Source organism: Suncus etruscus, chromosome 6 (assembly GCF_024139225.1).
Source record: "Suncus etruscus isolate mSunEtr1 chromosome 6, mSunEtr1.pri.cur, whole genome shotgun sequence".
In the NCBI taxonomy this organism is placed as follows: Eukaryota; Metazoa; Chordata; class Mammalia; order Eulipotyphla; family Soricidae; genus Suncus; species Suncus etruscus.
In genome coordinates, this window is record NC_064853.1 from 133,512,302 (window position 1) to 133,538,429 (window position 26,128).

Genomic DNA, 26,128 nt, shown 5'->3' on the forward strand with positions numbered 1-26,128 from the left:
TCTCTGTTGCCGAGCTAAAACCCCAATCTCAGGTTGGAATTTTATAAAATATTGAAAATAGCAAGGCATGGAGCTGGAGTGTTAGCACAGTGAGGAGGGTGTTTGCCTTGCATATTTCCTACCTGGGTTCAATGCTTAGCATCTTCTATGGTCCCCTGACCTGCCAGGAGTAATTCCTGAGTGCAAATCCAGGAATAACCCTTGAGTGCCGTCAGGTGTGCCCCATAAAAGCCCAAATGCACACACCACACACACAAAATAGATTGCAAGGAGAAGGGTTGCCTGTATATATTTAAGTCCAGTTTTTTATTAAAATATTTATTTAGGGGCTCGAGTAATAGCACAGTGGTTGGGCATTTGCCTTGCACACAGCTGACTCAGAACCGACCTGGGTTCAATCCCTGGCATCTCATGTGGTCCCCTATGCCTGCCAGGAGTGACTTCTGAGTGCAGAGCCAGGAGTAACCCCTGAGTGAGTGCCTCCAGGTATGACCTAAAATTTTTTTTAATTAAACACCTTGATTACAAACATGTTCGTAGTTGGTTTCAGTCATAAAAAAGTACACACCCCCTTTATTAGTGGAACCTTCCCACCTCAATGCCCCCTCTCCTTCCTCCCCACTCTCCTGCCTTTCTTTGAGATAGGCATTCTATTTTTCACTAACTACCATTATCATGGTAGTTGTTGGTCTAGTTATTTCTATAACTCACCAATCTTTGTGGTAAGCTTCATATCATGTGCTGGTGCTTTCAAACCTCATCTCTATTGTGTCTGGGTATTATTACCATACTATTTTTTTATTTTTCTTAAATCCCACAGATGAGTGAGACTATTCTGTTTCTCTTTCTCTGACTCATTTCACCCAACATAATCCATGTCCATCCATGTATAGGAAAATTTCCTGACTTCATTTTTCCTGACAATTGCATAGTATTCCATTGCATATATGTACAACAGTTTCTTTAGCCACCCATGTTGTTGAGCATCTGGGTTGTTTCCAGATTCTGGCTCTTGTAAGTAGAATCTCGGTGAACATATTGTATTATTGTGTTTTTGTGTTCCTAGGGTATATATATATATCTCTAGGAGTGGTATAGCTGGATTATATGGGAGCTCAATATCCAGTTTTTTGAGGAATCTCCATATTGTTTAAGTCCCATTTTTGATGATGAAGATAGCTTTTTTGTGTGCATGGTGCTAAATGGGTCTCACATATGAGCCACATCCCATAACTGCTTTTTTTAATATGCATAACTGAAGGATCTTAGAGCTAGAAACTTAAGGAATAACATTGAGCAACATGTGATATGGAGAATTAGGGCAAAGTAAGTAGCAAATTCAAGCAATATCTGAATATACATGTTTATTTGTAGGGTAGACATTAATATTCCAAAGAAAAATATTTGGGGATAGTTTTATTATGTGAAAATTAATCAACATAGAAGTATACTGGAAAACTATATAAGTGTTAATTTATAAGTATTGACTTATACATGTAACAATTTTCTGACATATTCAAGAAGGCTATTAAGAATGGGGATAGGGCCTGGAGAGATAGCACAGCGACGTTTGCCTTGCAAGCAGCCGATCCAGGACCTAAGGTGGTTGGTTTGAATCCCGGTGTCCCATATGGTCCCCCGTGCCTGCCAGGAGCTATTTCTGAGCAGACAGCCAGGAGTAACCCCTGAGTACCACCGGGTGTGGCCGGGTAAGGCTTTTGCCTTAGGCACAGAAGGACTATGGTTCAAATCCCAGCATCCCATTTGAAGCGATTTCTGCCAGGAGCAATTTCTGAATGTAGAGCCAGGAGTAACCCTTGAGCACTGCCGGGTGTGACCCCCCCCCCAAAAAAAAAACCAAAAGCAAAATAAAAACAAACAAGCAAAAAAACAAAGAATAGGGATAGTACGGGACTGGAGTGATAGCACAGTGATAGGGTGTTTGCCTTTCACATGGCTGATCTAGGTTGGACCTCGGTTCTATCCCCAGTGTTCTATCATATGGTCCTCCAAGCCAGGAGCAATTTCTGAGCACATAGTCAGGAGTAACCCTTGAATGTCACTGGGTGTGGCCCCCACTCCCCCAAAAAAAAGAATGGGGATAGTGGTAGACTGCTTGCTTTGCATGTGTGAATCCCTGGGTTCAATCCAAGGCAAGACAAAAACAAAAAGAGGGTAAAAGACTATTATAACTAACTCAGGACATATGTAAACATCAAGAACAAAACCAAAACAAACAGGAGTGGGCAAACTACTACAGTGGGTAGGGTTGCACATGCCTGACCCAGGTTCAATCCCTGGCACAGCATATTGACCTCAACATCTCAACAGTGATCCCTGAGCACAGAGCCAAGAGTAAGCCACACCACGGAGTGTGTCTCAGAACAATATAGCCTGAAAACATCCTCATTTTCTTCCTGAACATCTGTCCTCTAATCCTCCTTACCATGGGTGACTATTACTAACAACTTTTCTGTACATGCATAGGTCTATGAATATTTTCAGTTGTTTAGAAATATATTCTCTTTTTTTTGGAGGGTGTAGGGTGGCCACACCTGGCAGTATTCAGGGCTTACTCCTGACTCTGCACTAAGGGATCATTCCTGGTGGGCTCTGGGGACTATATGTGATGTCAGGGATTGAATCTTGGTTGGCCACATGCAAGGCAAATGCCCTACTTGCTGAGCTATATCACTCCAGCCCCAATATATTATTCTTAAATGTAATTCATTTCTTTTTATTTGAAAGTAATTACTTTAAAATAAAGATATGTAGTGAGAACCTTTCATGCTTAAAATCATTCTTTGGAATGGCTATATAGTCTGGTTCTTTTTTTGGAGGGCGGGGCACATCCAGTTTTGCTCAGTGGTTACTCCTGGCTCTGCACTCAGAAATCTCTCCTGGCAGGCTTGGGGGACCATATGGGATGCCAGGGATCAAAGCCAGGTTCGTCCTGGGTCAGCTGCAGGCGAGGCAAATGCCCTCTTGCTGCGCTGTCGCTCGGTCCCATAGTCTGGCGCTTTTAAAACCAATGAGGGGTGTGTATGCCCCACACGCAGACTTATTTCATGGTCTTACAAAAGATCTCCTCCTTCTGTGACTGGTTCCAACTCTTTGGATTGCTCATTTTCTCTACCATTAAGTTCTCTCTTAAGAAGACAGACTCTTCTGCTACAAAGGTAAGGCCTTTGCTTATTTGCTTAATATAACAAGCATTTTGCTAATAGATTCCAAAATCTTTCTAAGTCAAAGGTCAGGAAATGTAAACTTTTTTTCAGGAAGAGTGTTTATAGTAAAGTTCAAGAGCCCTTGATATTTGGACCATACCTAAGCTTCTCAGGGACGTTTTTTCCCTCTTTTTTCCTGTCCAAGGAAATATGGAATGGTACCGTGTCATGTAAGTATCCTTTATCTTAAAATAAAGCAAACCAGGTCCGGGGAAATAATTTAAGTAGTAGAGAGCATGCCTAGCATGTGCCAGGCCCTGAGTTCTCACTTGGCCCTCCTCATAGCCCCCCTCACACCTCTGGATGTGACCCTGATAACCTCTTGTTGGGTGTGGCCCCCATTTCAAAAAAAGTAGAAAAAAGATACCAGTTTCAATACTGTTTACTAATTTGATCAGGATGGAGGTAAATATTGCTTTCCTAAAATAAACTCTGATTTTTTAAATCCTTTCTTAGGACAGAGAGATGAACTATCAACAAAATCCTAGAGACAACTTCCTTTCTTTGGAGGACTGCAAAGACATCGAAAATCTGGAGTCGTTCACAGATGTCCTGGATAATGAGGGTGCTTTAACCTCAAACTGGGAACAGTGGGATACATACTGTGAAGACTTAACAAAGTACACCAAACTAACCAGCTGTGACATCTGGGGAACAAAAGAAGTGGATTACTTGGGTCTTGATGATTTTTCAAGCCCGTACCAAGATGAAGAGGTCATAAGCAAAACCCCAACTTTGGCTCAGCTGAACAGTGAAGACTCTCAGTCTGTTTCTGATTCCCTTTATTACCCTGATTCACTTTTCAGTGTCAAACCAAACCCCTTGCCCTCTTCATTCCCTGGTAAAAAACTCACAAGCAGAGCGGCTGCCCCTGTGTGTTCTTCTAAGACACTTCAGGCTGAGGTCGCTTTGTCAGACTGTGTCCAGAAAGCCTGTAAGCCCACTTCAAGCACACAAATCATGGTAAAGACCAACATGTTTCTCAATGAAAAGGTGAACTTCCATGTTGAGTGTAAAGACTATGTCAAAAAAGCCAAGGTAAAGGTTACTCCAGTGCAGCAAAGCCGGCCCTTGCTGAACTGGGTTTACCCAGAAACCTGCCACTGTGGTGCCCCAATGAAGCGGCCTGAAAAGAAAGGGGTGGAGCCTCTTCAGGGCCACACCACCCCAGCATTGCCTTTCAAAGAGACCCAGGAACTGTTACTCAGCCCCTTACCCCGGGAAGGACCGGTGGCTGTTGCTGCTGCTGCTGGAGAAAGTAGTTGTCTTTCTGCCAGCACATCCCTCTCAGATTCATCCCAGAAAAAAGAAGAGCACAATTATTCCCTTTTTGTCTCTGACAACTTGGGTGAACAACCAACCAAATGCAGTCCAGAAGAAGATGAAGAGGATGAGGAAGATGTGGATGATGAGGACCACGACGAAGGATTTGGCAGTGAGCATGAACTTTCTGAAAACGAGGAAGAAGAGGAGGAGGAAGATTATGAAGATGACAAGGATGATGATATCAGTGACACATTCTCTGAACCAGGTATTGTCACCTTGGGAGGCTCACTAAAACCAGCTTTTGCTTTTACTTTCCTGATATAGAAAATTGGACTTTGAATGCTTCCTTTATCTTAGTTTGGGGGAGTAAATGACTTAATATTCTGGCTCAACATAGAGTAGTTTTTTTCCTTATTTAAAAGCACTAAAATAATTACTTTTGCTCATATAGTGGGTTATCTGTGATTCCTCCAGGGTTGTTGCTTAATTTTTTTTGTGTGTGTGTGTGGTTTTTGGGTCACACCCGGCAGTGTTCAGGGGTTATTCCTGGCTCCACGCTCAGAAATTGCTCATGGCAAGCACGGGGGACCATATGGGATGCCAGGATTTGAACTGATGACCTCCTGTATGAAAGGCAAACGCCTTACCTCCATGCTATCTCTCCGGCCCCATTAATTAATATTTTTATGTAACATGACCTGCTCTAGAGCAGCTGTGTAAAGATGCCAGGAACTGACTATTTTAATATGCATTCCAATTATGCATGTGCCACTCTGTTATGGTTGAGGGAGTTAAGAATCTCTAGAATGGGGGGGGCGGTGAGGTGACGCCTTGCAATCGCTAGCCAAGGAAGAACTGTGGTTCGATCCCCTGGCATCCCATATGTTTCCCCCAAGCCAGGGGCAATTTCTGAGCGCTTAGCCAGGAGTAACTCCTGAGCATCAAATGGGTGTGGCCGAAAAAATAAAGAAAACAAACAAACAAACAAACAACAAAGAATCTCTAGAATGATGAACCAAATGATGACAATGTATATTACTCTTGCCTATAGCCAACAAAACCTACTAGATGAATAATGGGAAAGGGGCTTTTTCTTTGTGTCTTTGGCATCTTTCATTTACACAGTATTGCTCCATTGAAGAAAAATACAACCTATAATGTAGCAAGCTCAACTATATTTATGTAAAAGTGGTTTAATGGAAAGGGTGAAAGAAAATGAAATCAATGGAGAACTGATTCACTTTCATTTGCAGTATTGCTACTCTCGGCTTTGTTAAGAGAGAAGATATGCAGTGAAAAATACACAGAGAATTAAAGTTCTGATTTAGGAAGAAACTATTTAAAAATAATATTAATACTATAAATTATATACTAAAATAGATTATTAGAAACATGCTGTCAGAGAGTCCATTTGTTACAAGAAATCTGGAATTCTTTTTTTTTTTTTTTTTTTGATTTTTGGGCCACACCCGGTAATGCTCAGGGGTTATTCCTGGCTATGTGCTCAGAAGTTGCTCCTGGCTTGGGGGACCATATGGGACACCGGGGGATCGAACCGCGATCCGTCCAAGGCTAGCGCAGGCAAGGCAGGCACCTTACCTTGAGCGCCACCGCCCGGCCCCGAAATCTGGAATTCTTGGCAAACTAAACACCGATACTTTATTTTGGGAAAAGTCTTTAAGGTATAGTAGTTTACTGTAGACAAGTGAAACAGCAAAATTGCAGAAGGACCTTCTCCTTTTAAAATTGTGTACATTTTTGGGGGGCCAGAGAGATAGCATGGAGGTAAGCGTTTGCCTTTCATGCAGAATGTCATTGGTTCAAATCCTGGCATCCCATATGGTCCCCCGAGCCTGCCAGGAGCAATTTCTGAGCATAGAGCCAGGAGTAACCCCTGAGCACTGCCGGGTGTGACCCCCCCCCAAAAAAAAGAGAAAAAATTGTGAACATTTTTTATACAAGTGCTTAGATGGGGGGGCACACCTCACATCGCTTAGGGGTTACTTTTTGCTTTGCACTCAGAAATCACTCCTGGCAGGCGTGGGGAATCCTATGGGATGCAGGGGAAGGAACCAAGGTGGCTGCCTGCAAGGCAAAATGCCTTACCTGCTGTCCTATCACTTTGGCATCACAGATGCTTAGATTTATGTATTTGATACACAAATTTGTTTGACCTGGGCAGAATTTTAAATAAAGAAATGGTACTTTGCGGGCCAGAGCAGTAGCACAAGCAGTAGGGCATAGACCGTGGTTTGACCCTCCAGCATCCCATATGGTTCCCCAAGCCAGGAGGGATTTTGGAGCGCATAGCTAGGAGTAACCCCTGAACGTCGCCGGGTGTGTCCCCCCCCCAAAAATAAAATGGTATATTGGGCCAAAGAGATAGTACAGTGAAAGGCATTTGCCTTGTACGCGGCTAACCCTGGACAGATGGTGGTTTGAGCCCCAAGCCTGCCAGGAGCGATTTCTGAGTGCAAAACAAGGAGTAACCCCTGAGCACTGCCAGGTGTGACCCAAAAACCAAAAAAAGGGAAATGGTACTTTGATTTTAATGTGGAGGAAAGGGTTTTTCCCTTTTGGAGATTTATTTTCAAACTCTGTATAATCCTAGAACAGTTGTCTTTCTACTTAGCAGGAACATTTCCAAATGATAAAGTTTGCTTTGAGATATTCCAAGAAAAGTAGTCTTTAAACTGCAAGTAAATTGTTCGCCCCTTCCCATAATACCAGTGTGAGTCCCTGAATTAGAATTCTGGTTAGGAGGGCTGGGGAAAGGTGAAGCAATGAGGAGATTCACAGTATCCTTCCCATGAAACTCCTCTGTCAACTGGTACCTACCAGAGGGTGTTGATGGAAGGTCAGTAAATCACCATGCCAGCACAGGCATATTGTCAGCTCCAGTTCTGCTAATAGTTTTTTTGTCTTTTACCCCGCCCTACCTCCCTTGACTTTTAACTCTGGATGTTTATTTATTTATTTATTTTGGCCATTCCTTTCAGTGCATTACTCCTGGATCTGAGCTCAGAAATCATTCCTGGCAGGGAATGGGGGACCATATAGGATGCTAGGGAATTAAACTGAAGTTGGCAGCATGCAGAGCAAGTGCCCTAACTGCTGTTGGCCCAATCATTATGGATCTTTTGATTTGGGGAAAAATAAGTTGAGATCCGAATAGTTCCTAAAGAAAGACCACTTAGTAAGCTAATCTTTCTTTAATCATAAGGAAGAAGTGATTCTACATTCTCATCCTTTTAGAGAATTCTCAAACCTTGTAAAAGAATCTGATTTGTGAGCATAGTGGTAGTAAACTAGCAACATCTGGCTGTCAAATTCAGATATAATAGTGGCCATCAGCAGGGTAACTCTTCTCTTAGTGCTCTTTAGTAATACTAAATGTCTGACATTTAATCCATTCACTTCCACTTGATTTGAAGTAAAACCTCTTTGACTAGTGTGACTTTGACATTCTCACAACATTAATGAATAGCACGCTTTATTTAAAAAGCAACACAATTTTGTGTTTTTATTTAGGCTTTGTCACATTTGCTAATGAATACTTGCCTTTTTTTCTTAGAAGAAAGAGCTAAACAAATGACTTTAGGAATACAGAGTGAATTATTGATGTGAAGCAAGAAGAAATTCTCTAAAGCAAAAAATAGGGACAGTAATAGAGTGCTGGTTTTAGAGTGGGCTGATTAGTTTAATTCTCAGCAAACAGTTTACAAAGGCCCTTTTGTGATACTAGCTCTCTCAAACTGTTTCTTGGCATTTGGTTGCAACAGTGCCTGAGCCTACAAAGCCCTAGGAAAGGTGTAAAATGGATTTACAGTCCTTTTTCTGGACTGGCTCCCAAGTTCTAATAGAGCCTTTTCTGAACACAGGCTGCTAATATGTGGGGTCATGGAATGACATGGTTCTTGAACCCTGGAAATGTGAGCTGATTTTGTAATCCCTGCTAACATTTCACAGTTGACTTCATCAATTTAGTAGCAGTAGTTTGCTCTGAACTATTTGTGATTGGATTTAAGGTAGCAAATGTAACTTTTTGGACTTCTTTTAGTAATAAGAATTAGGTTGAATTGGGGGCACAATGGTGGGGCTTTTCCCTTGCTTATGGCTGACCCAGGAGGGACCCGGTTTGATTTCCCACCATCCCAGGAGATCCCCCAGCCTGCCAGGGGTGATTTCTGACTGCAGAGCCGGGTGTGGCCCAAAAACCAGTCAATCAATCAATCAAGTTAAAAAAAAAAGAATTAGGTTGAAATGAGTTACGTTAATATGGTGATCCATCAAATGAAAGGGTAAAAGGTCCTCTGAGAACTAATGGATTAGACAGATTTAAAGAAATTTTTGACACGATGTGTTATTAGATATTGACTTGAACCTTGCTTACCTTATAGAACTTAGAATTGAGTGGGTTTATTTTCAGTTTTCTTAGTCTTGGGGTTATTTTGAAGGCCACACCTAGCAGTGTACAGAACATATTCCTGGCTATGTGCTCAGGGATTACTCCTTGAAGAGTTCAGGGTGGCATAGGCAGTACTGTTTTGGGGATTGAACCGTGGCTGTTTGCCTGCAAAGCAAGCCCAATTTCTTAGTCTTCGAACATCCTATGTATTCTGTCACTTGGTAAAAGAGAGATACAAGATGAAGAATGTTTTAAAACTTAATTTGACAGGCCTAGAGAAATAGTACAGCAGGTAGAGTACCCACTTTTTACGTGGCTGATCCAAGTTAGATTCCCTGGATTACATATGTTCTGCCCAACCTGCCAGGTGTGATCCCTGAGTGCAGAACAAAGAGTTAGGCCCTGAACACTGCCTTGTGTAACCTAAAACAAAAACAAAAAACTCTTTGATAACATGTTTAGGGTAATAGTGTTCCCAGGAGCATGCTTTAAGAAAAGTCTAATTATCTGAAATTTTTGAGCTTTACGAAAAATGACATCATTTTCTAGGTTGTTTCATAGAGTTAGTCTTAATATTGGAGATGATGACTTTCATTATTTTATTTATTTAAATTTTTTTGGATAAATTACTAACAGATCTGGTGTGTGGGTGTATGAAAGGGTGTATTTATGTGTACATATTAGAAAATGTTACTAGGTAAATAGAAACTGATGGTCCTTTAATGCTTTTTATAAAAAAGATAACACAGAAGTAAACAAAATAGGAGATGAATTGAGTGAGACAGGAGACATCAAATCTTCATAAGTCTTGGGGGGTGGGGGCAGAGTGATAGCAAAGCAGGGAGGGCATTTGCCTTGCACATGGCTGATCCAGTTTAATTCTCTGCTTTCCTTATGTCACCCAAGCTCTGCCAGGAATGACCCCTGGGCACAGAGCCAGAAGTAACACCTGAGCACCACCAGGTGTGCTACCCCCATAAAAACTTCACCTGTCTTTAAATTTAATGTAGAATATATGTGAGGGAAAAAACCATTATGATGACTTATCTTAATAAGGCACAGGGCAAGTGGGACTCAAAACATGAGCTTAAGCTCTACTGCATCACTTCATCTCCAGAAAGATGTTGCTTTGTAAAGATGTTTCTTTGTAGAAGTGGGTTTAATGATTTCCTCCTGCCAGATACAGCATAGTGGGGTAGATTGTCTTAAGAAAGGGTAGGTTGTCCAAGGAATTAGCAATTACCCCTTCTGTGTGGCTAGAATAGACATAAATGTCCAGCAGTGGGGCTAGAACACTAGTACAGCAGAGAGGGCATTTGCCTCACATACAGCCAACCCAGGGTTGAACCTTGGCATCCTATCTGGTTCCTGAGCTTGCCAGGAGCGATTCTTTTTTTGTTTTGGGGTCATACCCAGCGGCGCTTGGGTTACTTTTGGTTCTGCGCTCAGAAATCACTCCTGGCAGGCTTGCAGGACCATATGAGATGCTGGGAACTGAACCCAAGTCCATCCTGGGTTGGCTGCGTGCAAGGCAAACACCCTACCATTGTGCTATCTCTCCAGCCCCCAGGAGTGATTCTTTTTTTTTTGGGCCACACCCAGCGATGCTCAGGGGTTACTCCTGGCTATCTGCTCAGAAGTAGCTCCTGGCAGGCACTGGGGACCATATGGGACACCGGGATTCGAACCAACCACCTTTGGTCCTGGATCGGCTGCTTGCAAGGCAAACGCCGCTGTGCTATCTCTCCGGGCCAGGAGTGATTCTTAAGTGAAGGGTCAGGAATAGGCCCTGAGCACTGCTGGTGTGTGAACAGGACTTCTTGGCTTCATAGGAAGGTGGGAGCATTTGGGATCATCAACAGCTCTGTGAGGGTCTGGGCAAGCAGGGATTCCTGCTTCCTGCAAGGGATTTCTGCTTGGATTAGAGGAGCAAGGGCCTTGAAACAACAATGGTGGGGGGATGTGGTGTTAGGACATTGTGCATTGAGACCCCACCAATGACAGTATTATAAATTATGGTGCCACCTATGAATATGATAAAATAGTAAATACAAAGATCATTTCTTTTTTTTTTTTTTTTTTTTTTTTTTTGGTTTTTGGGCCACACCCGGCGATGCTCAGGGGTTACTCCTGGCTGTCTGCTCAGAAATAGCTCCTGGCAGGCACAGGAGACTATATGGGACACCGGGATTCGAACCAACCACCTTTGGTCCTGGATCGGCTGCTTGCAAGGCAAACGCCGCTGTGCTGTCTCTCCGGGCCCACAAAGATCATTTCTGTGGCACATTATACCCCTTGCACCTTTCTCAAAGCTGAGTTGATAAAAATTTTTTTAACTTGAGGTCAAACATTAGACAAAAAAAAAATAGACCAAAGTTCTTGTTTTATGTGTAAATTTCTTTGGGGGCCCATACCCAGCAGCACTCAGGAGTTACTCCTGGCTCTGCACTCAGAAATCACTCCTGGCAAGCTCGGGGAACCATATGGGATGCTGGGGATCAAACCTGGGTCGGCAGCATGCAAGGCAAACACCCTACCTGCTGTACTATCACTTTGGCCCATGTAACTCAGTTTTGAAAAAAAAAATAACATTATTTGTAGAAATGAAACTACTGTACCCCTGGGTTTGTACATATCTTTTTTTTAGATACTGTATTTGGGACACGCCCAACCGTGCAGTGCTCAGGGATTACTCCTGATGGGGCTCTAGAAGCCATATGAGATGCTGGGAGTGGAACCTTCATTAGCTGCATGGAAGACAAGTGCCTACCTTCTGTACTTTTGCTCCAGCCCCTCACAGTAAAATCACCCCTCTTTAAATGCACACCTATGTTAGTTTGAACAGGCGCGTGTAGTCATGGTACTATGACCACCACAGTCAAGATGTAGAAAAGTTTGGTACCTCGCACATTTCCTTTTTGTTCTACTCCCCAACTCTGGAAACCATTTTGTCTTTATTGTTTTATATTTTACAGACTTTCATAGAACTGAAATCATACTCAAAATTATTTTAATTTTTTAAAAATTGGGGCTCGGAGAGATAGCACAGTGGTGTTTGCCTTGCAAGCAGCCGATCCAGGACCAAAGGTGGTTGGTTCGAATCCCGGTGTCCCATATGGTCCCCCATGCCTGCCAGGAGCTATTTCTGAGCAGACAGCCAGGAGTAACCCCTGAGCAATGCCGGGTGTGGCCCAAAAACCAAAAAAAAAAAAAAAAAAAAAAAAAAAGGTAGAATTCTGACATTTTCCCAAAATGTTTTTATGTAATTACACCATCAGTTTCTGAAAAGCCTCTTTTGGATGTGGACCTTAGGCCTTTTGACTGGCCGATACCACCTTACAGTGGTGGGCATTCTGATATCCTGAACACAGCCTATCCCCATTACCTATGGACCACACATGACTTTGGTGGACTCCACTTAAGAGGACTTATTTGGTGGGGGTAATTTAGATTTTTAGGTCTATCTTGGACTGTCTCACAATAGTTTCTGAAGCTTGAAATTAATTTTTTTTCGGGCCACACCCATTTGATGCTCAGGGGTTACTCCTGGCTAAGCGCTCAGAAATTGCCCCTGGCTTGGGTGAACCATATGGGACACCGGAGGATCGGAACCACAGTCCTTCCTTGGCTAGTGCTTGCAAGGCAAACACCTTACCTCTAGCGTCACCTCACCAGCCCCGAAATTAAATATTTTTTGAAAGTTTCCATCTGTTACTACATGACATCTTAAAGTAAAGTATAAGGGTGAGGAAAATGCCTCAAAGGGTTGGAGATATCATGCTTTGCAAAGGGTGCCCTCAATTTGATCCCCATCAAAATGGATCCTTCATGTACCATCAGGAGCAGTCCTCAAGCACTGCCAGTTATTTCCCAAAAATAATGCAAAACAAAGTAAGTAAAGGCAGGTTGCTGTCATTAAAATATGTGTTAGGATGGGGCCGGGAAGGTGGCACTAGAGGTAAGGTGTCTGCCTTGCAAGCGCTAGCCAAGGAAGGACCGCAGTTCGATCCCCCGGCATCCCATATGGTCCCTCAAGCCAGGAGCGATTTCTGAGTTCATAACCAGGAGTAACCCCTGAGCGTCAAACGGGTGTGGCCCAAAAACCAAAAAAAAAAAAAAATATGTGTGTTAGGATGGACATGTATGTCTTTATTTGTTAGCCTGTGTGAAAACTGTTTTTTTTTTCCTTTTCATGAAAGGGGGAGGTGGGAGGCAGGAAAAAGTAGCTTCCAAGTTGGGGACCACTCCAGAAATGCATCCAATTTCATGTCTGGGAATATTTCACATATATTAGGAGTAAGACATATAACTACAGGACTTTGTCTAAATTTCCTGTTGGCGCTCGTGATAGTCTAGTTGGTACATTTCATTATTGTGTCAACATTGCATAAGTACATCGAAGTGTCAGGGACTAATTTATGTGAAACCCAGAGAAACTCAGAAAAAGGATTAGTGCAAATCGATATTTTTCATATCTGAATATTTTGAATTACAGATTTGCATTTCAAAAATATTTTATATACCTAGTTTATTATGTTTGACATGCCATTGATATTTTCAGATGTAAGTTAGTATGTGAAATGATAAATAGAAGGAATCTTTGTGTCCTAGCTTAATAAATATAAATATACTTTTGGGATTCCTTTTTTTAAAGGCTATGAAAATGATTCTGTGGAAGACTTGAAGGAGATGACTTCCATATCCTCCCGGAAGAGAGGAAAAAGAAGGTATTTTTGGGAATACAGTGAACAGCTCACACCCACACAGCAAGAAAGGATGCTAAGGCCATCTGAGTGGAGCCGAGAGACCTTGCCTAGTAACATGTATCAGAAAAATGGCTTACATCATGGTAAGAGGAAGTGTGAAATAACTCATGTCACTAAGCAGAGATGTTAAATCTTAATGTTTATTCACTGTGCCTCGGTATTTGGCCCTTCCTAGCAAACTGGAAAATGGAACAAAAATGTAGCAACTCCGGGCTGTAGTGATAGAATAGCAGGTATGGTGTTGGTTTGCCTGTGATGAGAGCCATCGCCTAAACAAGAACGAAGGCCAACATAAAAGCAAATCATTTCTGGAGCGATAGTATAGCAAGGAGGGTGCTTGCATTGCACATGACCTGTATTCTATCCTCCACATCCAATATACCTCCCCACCAAGCACCAGCAGAAGTAATTCCTGAATGTAGAGCCAGGAGTAACCTCTGAGCACTGCTTGGTGTTGCTCTCTCTCTCTCTCTCTCTCTCTCTCTCTCTCTCTCTCTCTCTCTCTCTCTCCCTCTCTCTCTCTTTTTTCTCTCTCTCTTTTCTCTCTCTCTTCTCTCTCTCTCTTTTCTCTCTCTCTCTCTCTCACTCTCTCTCTCTCTCTCTCCCCTCTCTCCTCTCTCTCCTCTCTCTCTCATCTTACTCCTGGCTCTGAGCTCAAATGTCAATAGAAGTGGGGATTGGGAGACCCTAAGTATGGTTCTAGGGATCAAAACTGATTGACCACATGCAAGGCAAGTACCTTAACTCCTCTCTTAACTTTTCCAACTACTCTAATTTTTCTTTTTTGGGGGGTGGGAGGCTCACTGGCAGCACTCAGTGATTACTGCTGGCTCTGTGCTCAGAAAATTACTCCTGACAAGCTTGGTGGATCACATGGGATACTAGGGATTGAACCCAGGTCAACTATGTGCAAGGCAAAAGCCCTACTGCTTTGCTATCTCTCCAACCCCCATCCTGGTTACTTTTTAATTCCATTTACCCTACACAGGGAATGACCATGAGGATGCTCATTCCTCGCCTTGGAGATGGCAAATGGACTCTAGCATCTCTTTTCTTCATACTCAACTAATATCCAGACCTGAAATTAGTAATAGGGATTAGGGAAGAGGAAGATAAGGAAAAGAAAGGTAAAAAATAGGGTGAGAAGAATTAGAAGATTAATTGAGAGATTCTTACTAATACATTTCTTTATTTCTTTATTTTTGGTTTTTGGGTCACACCCAGCGGCACTCAGATGTAACTCCTGGCTCTGTGCTCAGAAATTGCTCCAGGCAGGCTCGGGGACTATATGGGATGCCAGGAATCGAACCAGGGTCTGATTGGGGGTAAATGCCCTACAGCTGTGCTATTGCTCTGCCCCACTAAATATCAAATTGTAAACCAGAAAGATGTAATTGAGGGGAATTTCTTTCTTTTATTTGTGTGTGTGTTGTGTGTGTTCGTGCTTCCTACCCATGCTGAGGAGTTACTCCTGGTTCTTTGCACAAAACTACTTCCGGCAGGTTCAGGAGTCTATGGTATGTGGGATGCTGGGGATTGAACCTTGGTCAGCCACGTGCAAAGCAAATACCCTACCCACGGTATTACTGCTCTGCTAAGGAGTATTTCTTTGGTACCTATGCTTCCTTCAGTGGAAGGAGGAGAACACCTCATCTGTGCTCAGGAGCCCAAGTACCATACCTAGTAATACTTGGCTCAGTAGTTGAATCTGTGGTTTGGTGCTTCAGCCTGGTGGGTATAGGAGATCCCCAGGGCTACCCTCATTGGCACTTGTAGAGTTTGGTGCTGAATTTTCTCCCAGTGTTTAAAGACGTCATTGGTAGCATAGAGGGTAGAGACTGGGCCACACCCAGCAGTGCTCGGGGCTGGCTTGCTTCTTGGTCTGAAGACCATCTGTAGTGCTGGGGAATGAGCCATGTATGGCCATGTTTACTTACCCTTTTATCCTTACCCTTAATCCTCGAATGTCATTTTATTAAATTTACTTAATTTTGGGCCAGAGTGATAGCACAGTGGGTAGAGCTGTATGAAGCTAACCCAGGTTCAATCCCTGGTGTTCCATATGGTCCCCCGAGCCAGGAGTGATTACTGAGCTCAGATCGAGAAGTAACCCCTAAACGTTGCTGGATGTGGCCTAGAAGCCAAAACAAATTTTTTAACTTTAAGGGTGGTGGGAACATTGTTGGAGGGAGGTCGACACTAGTGGTAGGAATGGCCCTAATTCACTCTATATCTGAAATCCAACTATGAAGAATTTTGTAGATCACAATGGTTTCAATAAAATAAAATTTTAAAATTTACTTTATCACATAGTTGACCTAGTTGATAATAATACATTTGTTTCCATATAAGTGAGAGCAAAATTATTTTTAAAAATAGAAGATAAAGAAGAAAAAGAAAAGAGAAAAAAAGAAATTATAGCAATAAATTTGTGAATATTATTATATCTACAGTGAGGTTATTAAGTCATTGTCAGAAGATTTAGTAAACTCTTTTTGCTAGCTAAGCATCCTGTTATTTGTTTCTGAACATTAAATGCTTCAAACATTGGTATCTAATTGGTGTGTTCCTATGGGGATGACAGTATTAAACAAAACTGAAGTTGTCACAGTTTAGGAATTCAAAGCACCATTGCTTTTGTGAGACATGTTTTCTGCTGCCAGGTCTTCCAGAAGTATGAGAAGGATGGGGGTCGGTGGAGGTGGGGGGAGGGTGCCCCACTTTCTCCGAAGAAATTCTGGTGGAGTCAGAGCAATAGCACAGGTGTTTGCCTTGCACGAAGCTGATCCAGGTTTGATCCCTGGCATCCCAAATGGTCTCCAGAGCCTGCCGGGAGTGATTTTTTAGCACAGAGCCTGGAGTAACCCCTGAGTGCCACTGAGTGTGGTCCCAGAACAAACAGACACAAAGTCCTGTGATGTCAATCTAAATACTTGCATACCTGGAATTGGGTCAGATAGGTGACTCTGCAGAGAGAACAAGAGGAGTAAGCAGGGCCATATGCAAAATGGCCTTGATGACTACAGCAGTCATGACTAGCAGGGCCATCTCCTGAGATTGCTGGCTTTCACCTGTGGAGTTGGTGTACCCATGATATTTGTTTTTATTTTTGTTTTTGGGTCACACCCAGTGACGCTCAGATGTCACTCCTGGCTATCTGCTTAGAAATCGTTCCTGGCAAGCCTAGGGGACCATATGGCATTCCAGGATTCGAACCACCCTTGGTCCTGGGTCAACCGCTTGCAAAGCAAACACCCTACCGATGTGTTATCTTTTTGCCCCCAGAAATCTTTTTTTTTTTTATTTTTATTTTGATCATATTGGCTTACATATCTTTCACAGTAGTGTTTTAGGCACATATTAACATTGAATCGGGAATACCCATCACCAAATTTGTCCTCTTACCATCCCCGTTCCATTTCTGCAACCCATATCCCCCACCATCACCCCCCGGTTGCTAGAGTAGGTGGTCCTCTCTATTTCTAACTTACTATTAGTGATCATATATCTATTTGATCCTGGTACCCTCCCTTGTTTCCCCCTCTATTTGAGAGGCGGAGCTAGATAATTCGAGATATGTGGTTTTGTTTGAAGGAAAGAAAAGCAATAGAATGGGGTAAAAAATTAAAAAAATTAAAAAATCAAATAAGCTAAAAATGGGTAGAGTCCTTCTAGAGCAGGGGTCTCAAACTCAATTTACCTGAGGGCCGCAGGAGGCAAAGTCGGGGTGATCCTTGAGTGCAAAGTCAGTAGTAAGCCTTGAACATTGGGAGGTGTGACCCAAACAACTAAAACAAAACAAAACAAAAAAAGATTCCTCTAGGGCAGGGCCACAAAATGTTGTACGGAGGGCCGCAAACGGCCGGCGGGCTACGAGTTTGAGACCCCTGTTAAGGCTTTCAACCTCAGTTTGAGAGAGGACATGAGAAAAGTAATTGAAACACCACAACACTACAGAAAGAAATATCAAATTAAGTATCCAGTGAGCACTACAGCAATAAAGACAAGCACCACACAATAGTCTTGGTTCTGAAATCAAACCATGCTGGAGTGCAAAAAGAAAGAGAAAGATAAAATAAAATAAAATTGGAGACATCAACTTCAATATCTACACCAAAATAAAGACGTCAAAAAATTGATCAATCAATAAATATATATGTGGAAAAATGATTATTTTGTGCTTTTTATTTTCTTTTTCCCCCTGCATAGGCACATAACTATTGGGGATAGTATAGAGGGAATTAATTCCCTTGGCCTAGGAGATACAGGGTTTCTCCATCCCTGAAGTATACTGTCATGAGATTAACTATAGACTCCTTGCATGATTGTTTACTCTTCCCTCCGTGCTTTTGTGGTGTATGGAAGACTTCTGCTTCGTCATGTATGGTAAAATCAGACCTCTGTATCTAGAGATCTTGGTGTCTGTACAGCTCAAGGAATGGAGCTTATGATGAAGTCTTTCTTTGTGGTTCTAGCAGTTCTGCTTCTTCAGTGTCGGTTTGTGTGTGTGTGTGTGTGTGTGTCTGTGTGTGTCTGTGTGTGTCTGTGTGTTGTGTGTTTTGGGTCACACCCGGCAGTGCTCGGGTTATTTCTGGCTCCAGGCTCAGAAATTGCTCCTGGCAGGCACGGGGGACCATATGGGACACCGGGATTCGAACCGATGACCTCCTGCATGAAAGGCAAACACCTTACCTCCATGCTATCTCTCCGGCCCTTCAGTGTCGTTTTAATCCATCTTCTGTAGTTGGTGAAATCACTTTTTATTGCTTGTCTTATATCTCTTTCGAAAACAGTGAGTCTATGAAACTTGCTGGGTGCAAACGTGAGATTGACTGCCTTTGTGCTCAAATGTCTCATCTTTACATTAATCCAAAGTCTTTGAGAAAGTGGGGAAGGCACTAGTATATTTGGTGCTTTATATTTAAGCTGCTGAGCAGTTTTTCTTCAGGAATTATATGGACATTTATTTTTATTGTTGTGATTTATTTTTCTTTTCTACTGGTACCCAGGTCTATACTTGAATGTCTCTCAGTGGAAATGAGAGATGATGGAAATGGAAAGACCTAGTTTTTGCCTTCAAATCAATTTTCTGCTGGAAATGAAAAGACAAGTTCAATTGTTCCAAGAATACTGAGGTTATGTTGGTATATTGTAGTTTAGATTACAGAGCCATTCCTTTGGCTTTGGTACAAAATCACGAGTTTTCTGTTATCATAGTATTCAAAATAATCAAAGAAAAGTTTTCCCCAAAAAAGGTTTTTTGTAAAAAAAAAAAAAAAAAGAAAAAGTTTTTTGTACAAACCACGAGTCTTCTGTTATAGTCATCAAAATAATCAAAGAAAAGTTTTCCTCCAAAAGGGTACCCTTGAAACCAGAGATAAAGTAGAATGGGAAAGGTTACTTCCTTGCATGTGGCTGACTTGGGTTTGATCCCCAGCATCCTATATGGTCCCCTGAGCACTACCAGGAATGATTCTTGAACGTAGAACCAGAAGTAACCCTTGAGCATTGTTAGATGTGGCCCAAAACAAGACAAAACAGCCCTCTAGAGCTGAAGAAATAGCTCAGTGGTAGAGCACATGCAAGCCCTAAGTTTGCTCCTTGGCACTGCATGCTGCCCCAAGTACTGCTTGGCATGGCACATATCGCGCGCGTGTGCGCGCGCATGTGTGTGTACATATATATGTATACATACATATATATTTTTGTCTTTTGAGTCCAACATAAGAATATACAGACCAGATAAATACTCAGTTCAGCATCATAATTTTCAAACATATTCCCTCAGACTTGGATTTTCTATATAGATGAACTTGTACTCTAGTCCTGAGGTTTAAGAACCTTGTTACTTGTAAAAATAATTAAGACTCCATCTAAGGTAAGGCCAGAGCTGTTTTGTTTTGCTTCTTGTTTTTGTTTTGGGGCTACACCTGATGATGCTTAGCGATCTCTGCTCAGAAGACCATTCCTGGTGGACTCGGGGCTATATAGGGCACTAAGGATTAAACTGACTTTGGAAATATGCATGGCTTATAACCTGCCCACTGTATTTTTTTCCAGTCCTCATTTCTTGAAGTTTCAAGGTAGGAAGAAAAGTTTGTTAACATGTTGAGACATTTGAAACATACCTAGGCTTCTAAACCAAAATATGTGTCCCATAGGCTCAGGGAGATGTTATTTTCAAGTACGGCTGCAGAAAGCGTATCTGTCACTGGTGATGGGTGGTGTTCTTTACATGACTGAAACCCAAACACAATCATGTATGTAATCAAGGTGTTCAAAAAAAAAAAAGTCAAAAAATGTTTATCAAATCGGATAGAGTAAAGTGAATGTAATTCACTTATTAATAAATTTAATAAATGAATGCAATTTTTAAAATTGTATCTTCTTAGGAAAGGGTTATATATATAAAAAGAAAGCGTATCTGTTGTTAAATAAAATGATCTCATTTAAACTTCTCTAGGGAAATATGCAGTAAAGAAGTCCCGGAGAACTGACGTGGAAGACCTGACTCCAAATCCTAAGAAACTACTCCAAATAGGCAATGAGCTACGTAAACTGAACAAGGTGATTAGTGATCTGACTCCAGTCAGTGAGCTGCCCTTAACAGCCCGGCCAAGATCAAGGAAGGAGAAAAACAAGCTGGCGTCCAGGTAAAAGCTCCTCATTCATTCTTGTGAGAAAACTCCAGTAAGAGTAGGTGAGGTTAGATTTGAAGTGAGCTTTTACAGAAACCATTTATTCAAAAACACATGTTTTTATTTTTATTACTACTTACCATCATAAGTATTTTAACTTTTCTTCTAAGTAAACCATATTTATGTTTCATGGAAAAAATTCCCCAAAAAAGGTGAATGAACTCAGTGTATTAGGTTATAAAGTAACTGTAAAATTTATCATAGTTTGTTTTGTATTATAGTCAGTTTTTTTTAACATATTGAAGTATAATTTACTTGTAGAAATTATTCCTTTTATCGGACACATCTTTGAGCTTGGACAAGTACAGCCAGTCACATAATCCCTGCCACAATCAAGATACTGAACACCCTCATTAATATAAAATTTTTTCTAAACATCTTTGTAAAAGCAAACCACTCCTCCTGACCACTGATCTGTTTCTGTCCTTCCAGTTTTACATTTTCTAAAAGGTAATATAGATGGAATTATTCTATGTAGCCTTTCCAGTCTGACTTCTCCACTTAATGTGATACATTGCGAGTTGTCCATGTTGTTGCATGGAATAACAGTTTCTTCTTCTTTATTGCTGATAGTGTTTCCTTTGTAGGGATAGTTTACAGTGTAGTTCACTAGGTGAAGGACTGACATGCAGGTTGTGTCCTGGGTTTTTTTTTTTTGTTTTTTTGGCAGTTATGAGTAAAACACATAAACATTTACTTTTAGGATTTTGTATGAATATTAGTGCTTGCTGTGTTTTTAACTTTATAGGAAACTACAAACTTTGCACTTCTTAATAAATTAAATATTGGGCCCGGAGAGATAGCACAGCGGCATTTGCCTTGCAAGCAGCTGATTCAGGACCAAAGGTGGTTGGTTCGAATCCCGGTGTCCCATATGGTCCCCCGTGCCTGCCAGGAGCTATTTCTGAGCAGACAGCCAGGAGTAACCCCTGAGCAATGCCGGGTGTGGCCCAAAAACCAAAACAAAATTAATTAATTAATTAATTAATTATTGTTTAAAATTTGTTATTCTCTCGAGTAGTTATCTATATGTACTATTATACATTCTCATCAGCAACATATGAAAGTTGTATTTGTTTCACATCTTTTCAACACTTGTTATCGTCAATATCTGTTTGTTTATTTGGGTGTACTGGTCTTAGTTCTATATTTGAATGTTGTGCAAAATTTTAAAAAGTTAGTTTGGATCAGTAAGCAGACTGTGTGTTTTGGTAAGCAGTTCCATGATAGAAACAGGCTGTGATTGTGAGGGTCGCTATTAAAGAATGTCTGACAGCAGCAGAGAAAGAAGTGTATTCTGAATGTTCACTTCCCCAAAAAGTGAACTAATTACTCCTTCCTTTCACAGAGCTTGTCGGTTAAAGAAAAAAGCCCAGTATGAAGCTAATAAAGTGAAATTATGGGGCCTCAACACTGAATATGGTAAACTTCAACTTTTAAGAATTTGATTAACCTCCTGCTACTTTGCTGACCGCTGACTTTTTCTTTGGTTTTGGTATATGCTTTCCCTGTATTCTGCCCCCTTAAGGCCAGTTTTCTTTATCGTTCATCTGCCCAGTAAGCTGCATACTCACTTTTATTCATTCATCTCCTCCTCTCAATGTCAACATGTGTGAGGATCCCCATGACAGATAGCCACTTGTCAGTAGGAATCTCTTTTGTTTTATAGTTATGTTGCTGAGCTAACCAGTTTTATTGACTAATATTATTTTAATCCTTGAGTGGACAGTTTAAATGTGTCTTCCTGACTTTGTGATTCACTAGTCATTGTGTACCTGTTAAAATGCATATTCCTGTCTTTCTTGCAAATCTTCTCACTTGGAACCTGTACAAGTAGAACCTGAGCAGCTAAGCTATTGTACATTTCCCAGACAGCTCTCATTAGTAACCTTTGCATGTATCTGTCTAGGAACTGTGAGTCTCAGTCAGCGCTTCACAGTCTTGCATACTGTGGTAGAAGTGGAATGTAACAGTGGGTTGCTCATGGAAATGGGTCCTGTGGACTGATAGGAGGGCTATTGCTCGTGCTCACAGTTCTCTGACAGCACACTAGAGGTTTGGAAAGTTGTGTTTTTGATATCCTGGGATTAAGAACTACTCCATTCTTCTCCCTCCCTTGCTGTATTACTGTTTCTTAAGTCTGAGATCCTAAGAGTTTGTATGTTTCCTTTGATTTTCAAATTTTCTTTTTCACTGACATTCTTGAACTAAACTGCTTAAGAAAATAGATCTGTGGATAAAATCACCAGTATTTGTTTTTATAGTGGCTTTTTGGAGGGCATCCTTATAAGCAGTGCTCAGGGAGTCCTGGGGCCACAAAGGTGATAATTAGCTAGCTAGAGTAAACGCTTCAATGCTCAGGTTTGGGGAAATGGTGCTGCTTGAGCCTGGTTGTGCTCTGATTGAGGATCAAACTTTCGTCCCTGACTATGCAAAACATGTGACTCTAACCACTGAACTACCATATGTACTTTTTAAAAAATATGTACTTTAAAAAATAGATTTTTTTCTGAAATCAAGTATGATCTCTAGTTCTTAGGTGATCTGTAAACATTGTGCAATTTATATTTTTGTTGCTGTTTTTTGGACCATACCCAGCAGCACTTGGGTTACTCCTGGCTCTGCACCCAGAAATTACTCCTGGCAAGTTCTGGGGAACATATGGGATGCTAGGGATCAAATCTTGGTCAGCCTTGTACAAAGCAAATGCCCTACCTGCTGTGCAATTACTCTGGTGCAGTTTTACTTTTCTTTTTGGTTTTTGGACCAAACCCAGCAACACAGAGATGGGTTGTTCTTGGCTCTGCGCTCGGAAATTGTTCTTGGCAGGCTTGGGGGGGACCATATGGAATGCCAGGGATCAAACCTGTGTCAGCCACATGCAAGGCAAATGTACCTCCTACCATATATTTTGATCCTTAATTATGGTGCCAGAAAGAGAATTTCCAAATGTTAAGTTTGGGGCTGGAGACATCGTATGGTGGGTAGGGCATTTGCTTTGCACATATAGAACCAGATTCAGTCCCTGAATGCATGGGGTTTCACAAGTTCCACCAGAGTGATCCCTGAGCTCAGAGCTAGGAATAACGCCTGAATACCGCCAGGTATGGCTCAAAACCAAGCCACCGTGAAGTTTACATTTTTTGATCTGAACTTGTGTTTTTTTAATGGTGATTCAGTAACTTGAGTCCAGATGAAAATTAATTAGGTAAAACAAAATAGTCCATTTTCCTATTATTCTTGCTGTTGAGGCATAGTTGAGGCTCTGTGTATGTGTGTGTGTATGTGTGTGTGTGTGTGTGTGTGTGTACGTACGTATAAATACATGTGTAAAAAGATAAAGTCATAGACATTCATATTTCATTTTCAAATTCAGTTGTCATACTGCAGGGAGATGTGGGGTAAACAGGAGCCTTTTTTGTATATGGGTCACACCCAGCAGCGCTCAGGGGTTACTCCTGGCTCTACGCTCAGAAATCGCTCCAAGCAGGCTCGGGGACCATATGGGATGCCGGGATTTAACTACAATCCTTCTGCATGCGAGGCAAACACCCTATCTCCATGCTATCTCTTTGGCCCCAACAGGAGTCTTGCTCTGTTACTTTGGGCACATATAAGCGTCTGTATGTTTTGCCAGTCAGTCTGTTTATCAGTAATTATGACCACATAGAAATATATATTTATATGTATTTGCATTCGTGTTTATGTGAATGCCTTCCCATACACCTACTTTGTTTCCATAATTCTATTCTGTGGTGGGAACAAACTGGGAGCTGGGAAGGACTAGGAGTGTGTTTCTGAATGTTTTCTTCTAACTCAAATTGAGTTTTTATGATTGCCTGAAATTTTTCTTGTTTCCAAAGCTACCTTAATTCCTTTGATACTTTTGTGTAAGAAAAGGCATGTCTTTAAAAGGTGCTATTTTCTTCTCTATTAGTCAGCTTGGAAGAAGAAGATCTCTCTTCTCATTTATTTCTCTTCCATGGCTGCATTATTAGTTTCTCTTGACCAGCCCTTGACCAAGAGTGGACTTAATTATTGGTTAGAAGCTAAATATGAGAAATTAATACTCTTGTGTAGTTTAAAGAGTTTCTAGTACTTTTCTCAAGGGAAAGGTGCCCTTGATTCCTCTAAATATCTGGAAGTTCCTCAGTTACTGCTTTGAATGTTGTTGAATACCTGATAACACAGGTATTATGATTTCCAGTTATTCATGAATCAGTGGCATTTGACAGTGATTTAGGACATGAGATCCATAGTGTTACCAACTTTACATTTTTCCAGATAAAGACATACAAAAGAACATCATCTACAATTAACGGTAATTTCTTTATTTTTAATTTTTTGGGGGGCCACAAATGGTGACACTCAAGGGTTACTCCTGGCTACGCGCTCAGAAATCGCTTCTGGCTGGGGGACCATGTGGACATGGGGGGGGGGGGGTTTTGAACCACAGTCCGTGCATGCAAGGCAAACGCTACTGCTGTGCCTTTGCTCTGGCTCCAATAAGCCGTAATTTTGTAAAGAAAAAATATCTTGACATTAAAATAGACAGTGGGCCAGAGAGATAGCACAGAGGTCTGGAGAAGCATGCATGGGGTCCCAGTTCAATCCCCTACAACTGCATGACCCTCCCAGCAGTAGTCTGAAACATCCCCCCACACCCCTGCAAATACCACCAGGTATGGCCTTGATGGTCCCTGGCACAGCTCTGCACTATCTGATTCTGTTGACTCTGTCTCTCAAGGTGCCTAAACTTCCTCTGTGCGCTGCATGGGAAATTCCCCACCTCAAAACACACAGGAAGTGTATTGACCTTGTAAAGTTCTTTTCTCTCTAATGATTGAAACAAAATATCTAAAATCACTGTTTCTGAAGAACTATTTGTACTTGCTGCTTTCTACCTTTCCTTGAACTTCACTTTGACCTCTTCTCAGGCCTGGCATTTCTGAGTGGGATCATTGATGTCCTTGTTCTTAAACAGGGCTTTTTCTTTGTTTTTGTTTGAGACGCCCGTGTTCGTTAGGTGAGGTGATTGTAGTTGCAAACTTTTCATGAGACAGATTTCCATGTCTTGGCAGTTACCTTCCTGTCCATGGCAGCAGTCACCAGCTGTAACACCCAGATCTTGGCTGCCAAGCTATCTGAGGTGCCATCTGCAGTGTTCTTCACCATAGCCACTCCGAGTCTGGAATAGCTTCTGGCCAGGAACAGCACTCCTGCCCCAGTTTGTGAGCTACAGAAAGAAAGGAAGGCTGTCCTTATCATTTTTAATAATGAGCTGTAAGCTAGCATCTACCAAAGACCAGATTCATGGACCCTTCTTCCCATTCATCCTTTTCTGTTCGTTCAGTGGATCTCTTATGTCACTGCTGTGTGGTTCAGATGTTGGTTAAAATGAGAACGAGAGTTATAAGTGAACTGACCCTTCAACCTGACAGGTGTCTTTTTTCCCTGTATAGGAAAGCTAAAGTGGTCAATTTATTGGGTAATCTGTAATTAGAGCAGGAAGGATGTGTATGAAGATCTAATGTTCAACCTCAGTTTCTGAGAGCCAGATGGAGGGTTTGTCTCACCAGTCGTTGTCTCACCCTGCTGTCCCCAGGATTTGTTTTTTTATCTTTTGGGCCACTCAGGGATGTTCATGAGCCTTTCCTGGTAGGCTCGGCGGACCATATGGTGCTCTGGGGATCAAACCTGGGTGAAAGGTGTTTTTACACCCTACCTGCTCTACTATCTTTCTGTTCCCTGATGTCCAGATTT

At 41.7% G+C, this 26,128-nt stretch overlaps 1 protein-coding gene across 2 annotated transcripts in view; it reads left to right on the forward strand.

The window, feature by feature from the left end:
• CREBRF (CREB3 regulatory factor) overlaps positions 1-26,128 on the forward strand; it is a 38,388-nt gene that overhangs the window by 2,672 nt on the left and 9,588 nt on the right. For both annotated transcript variants that reach the window (XM_049776053.1, XM_049776052.1), the window contains 4 exons: positions 3,684-4,758; positions 13,556-13,750; positions 20,131-20,320; positions 21,714-21,787. In XM_049776053.1, coding sequence (XP_049632010.1) covers positions 3,684-4,758; positions 13,556-13,750; positions 20,131-20,320; positions 21,714-21,787 — 1,534 coding nt within the window. The remainder of the gene's footprint in view (positions 1-3,683; positions 4,759-13,555; positions 13,751-20,130; positions 20,321-21,713; positions 21,788-26,128) is intronic.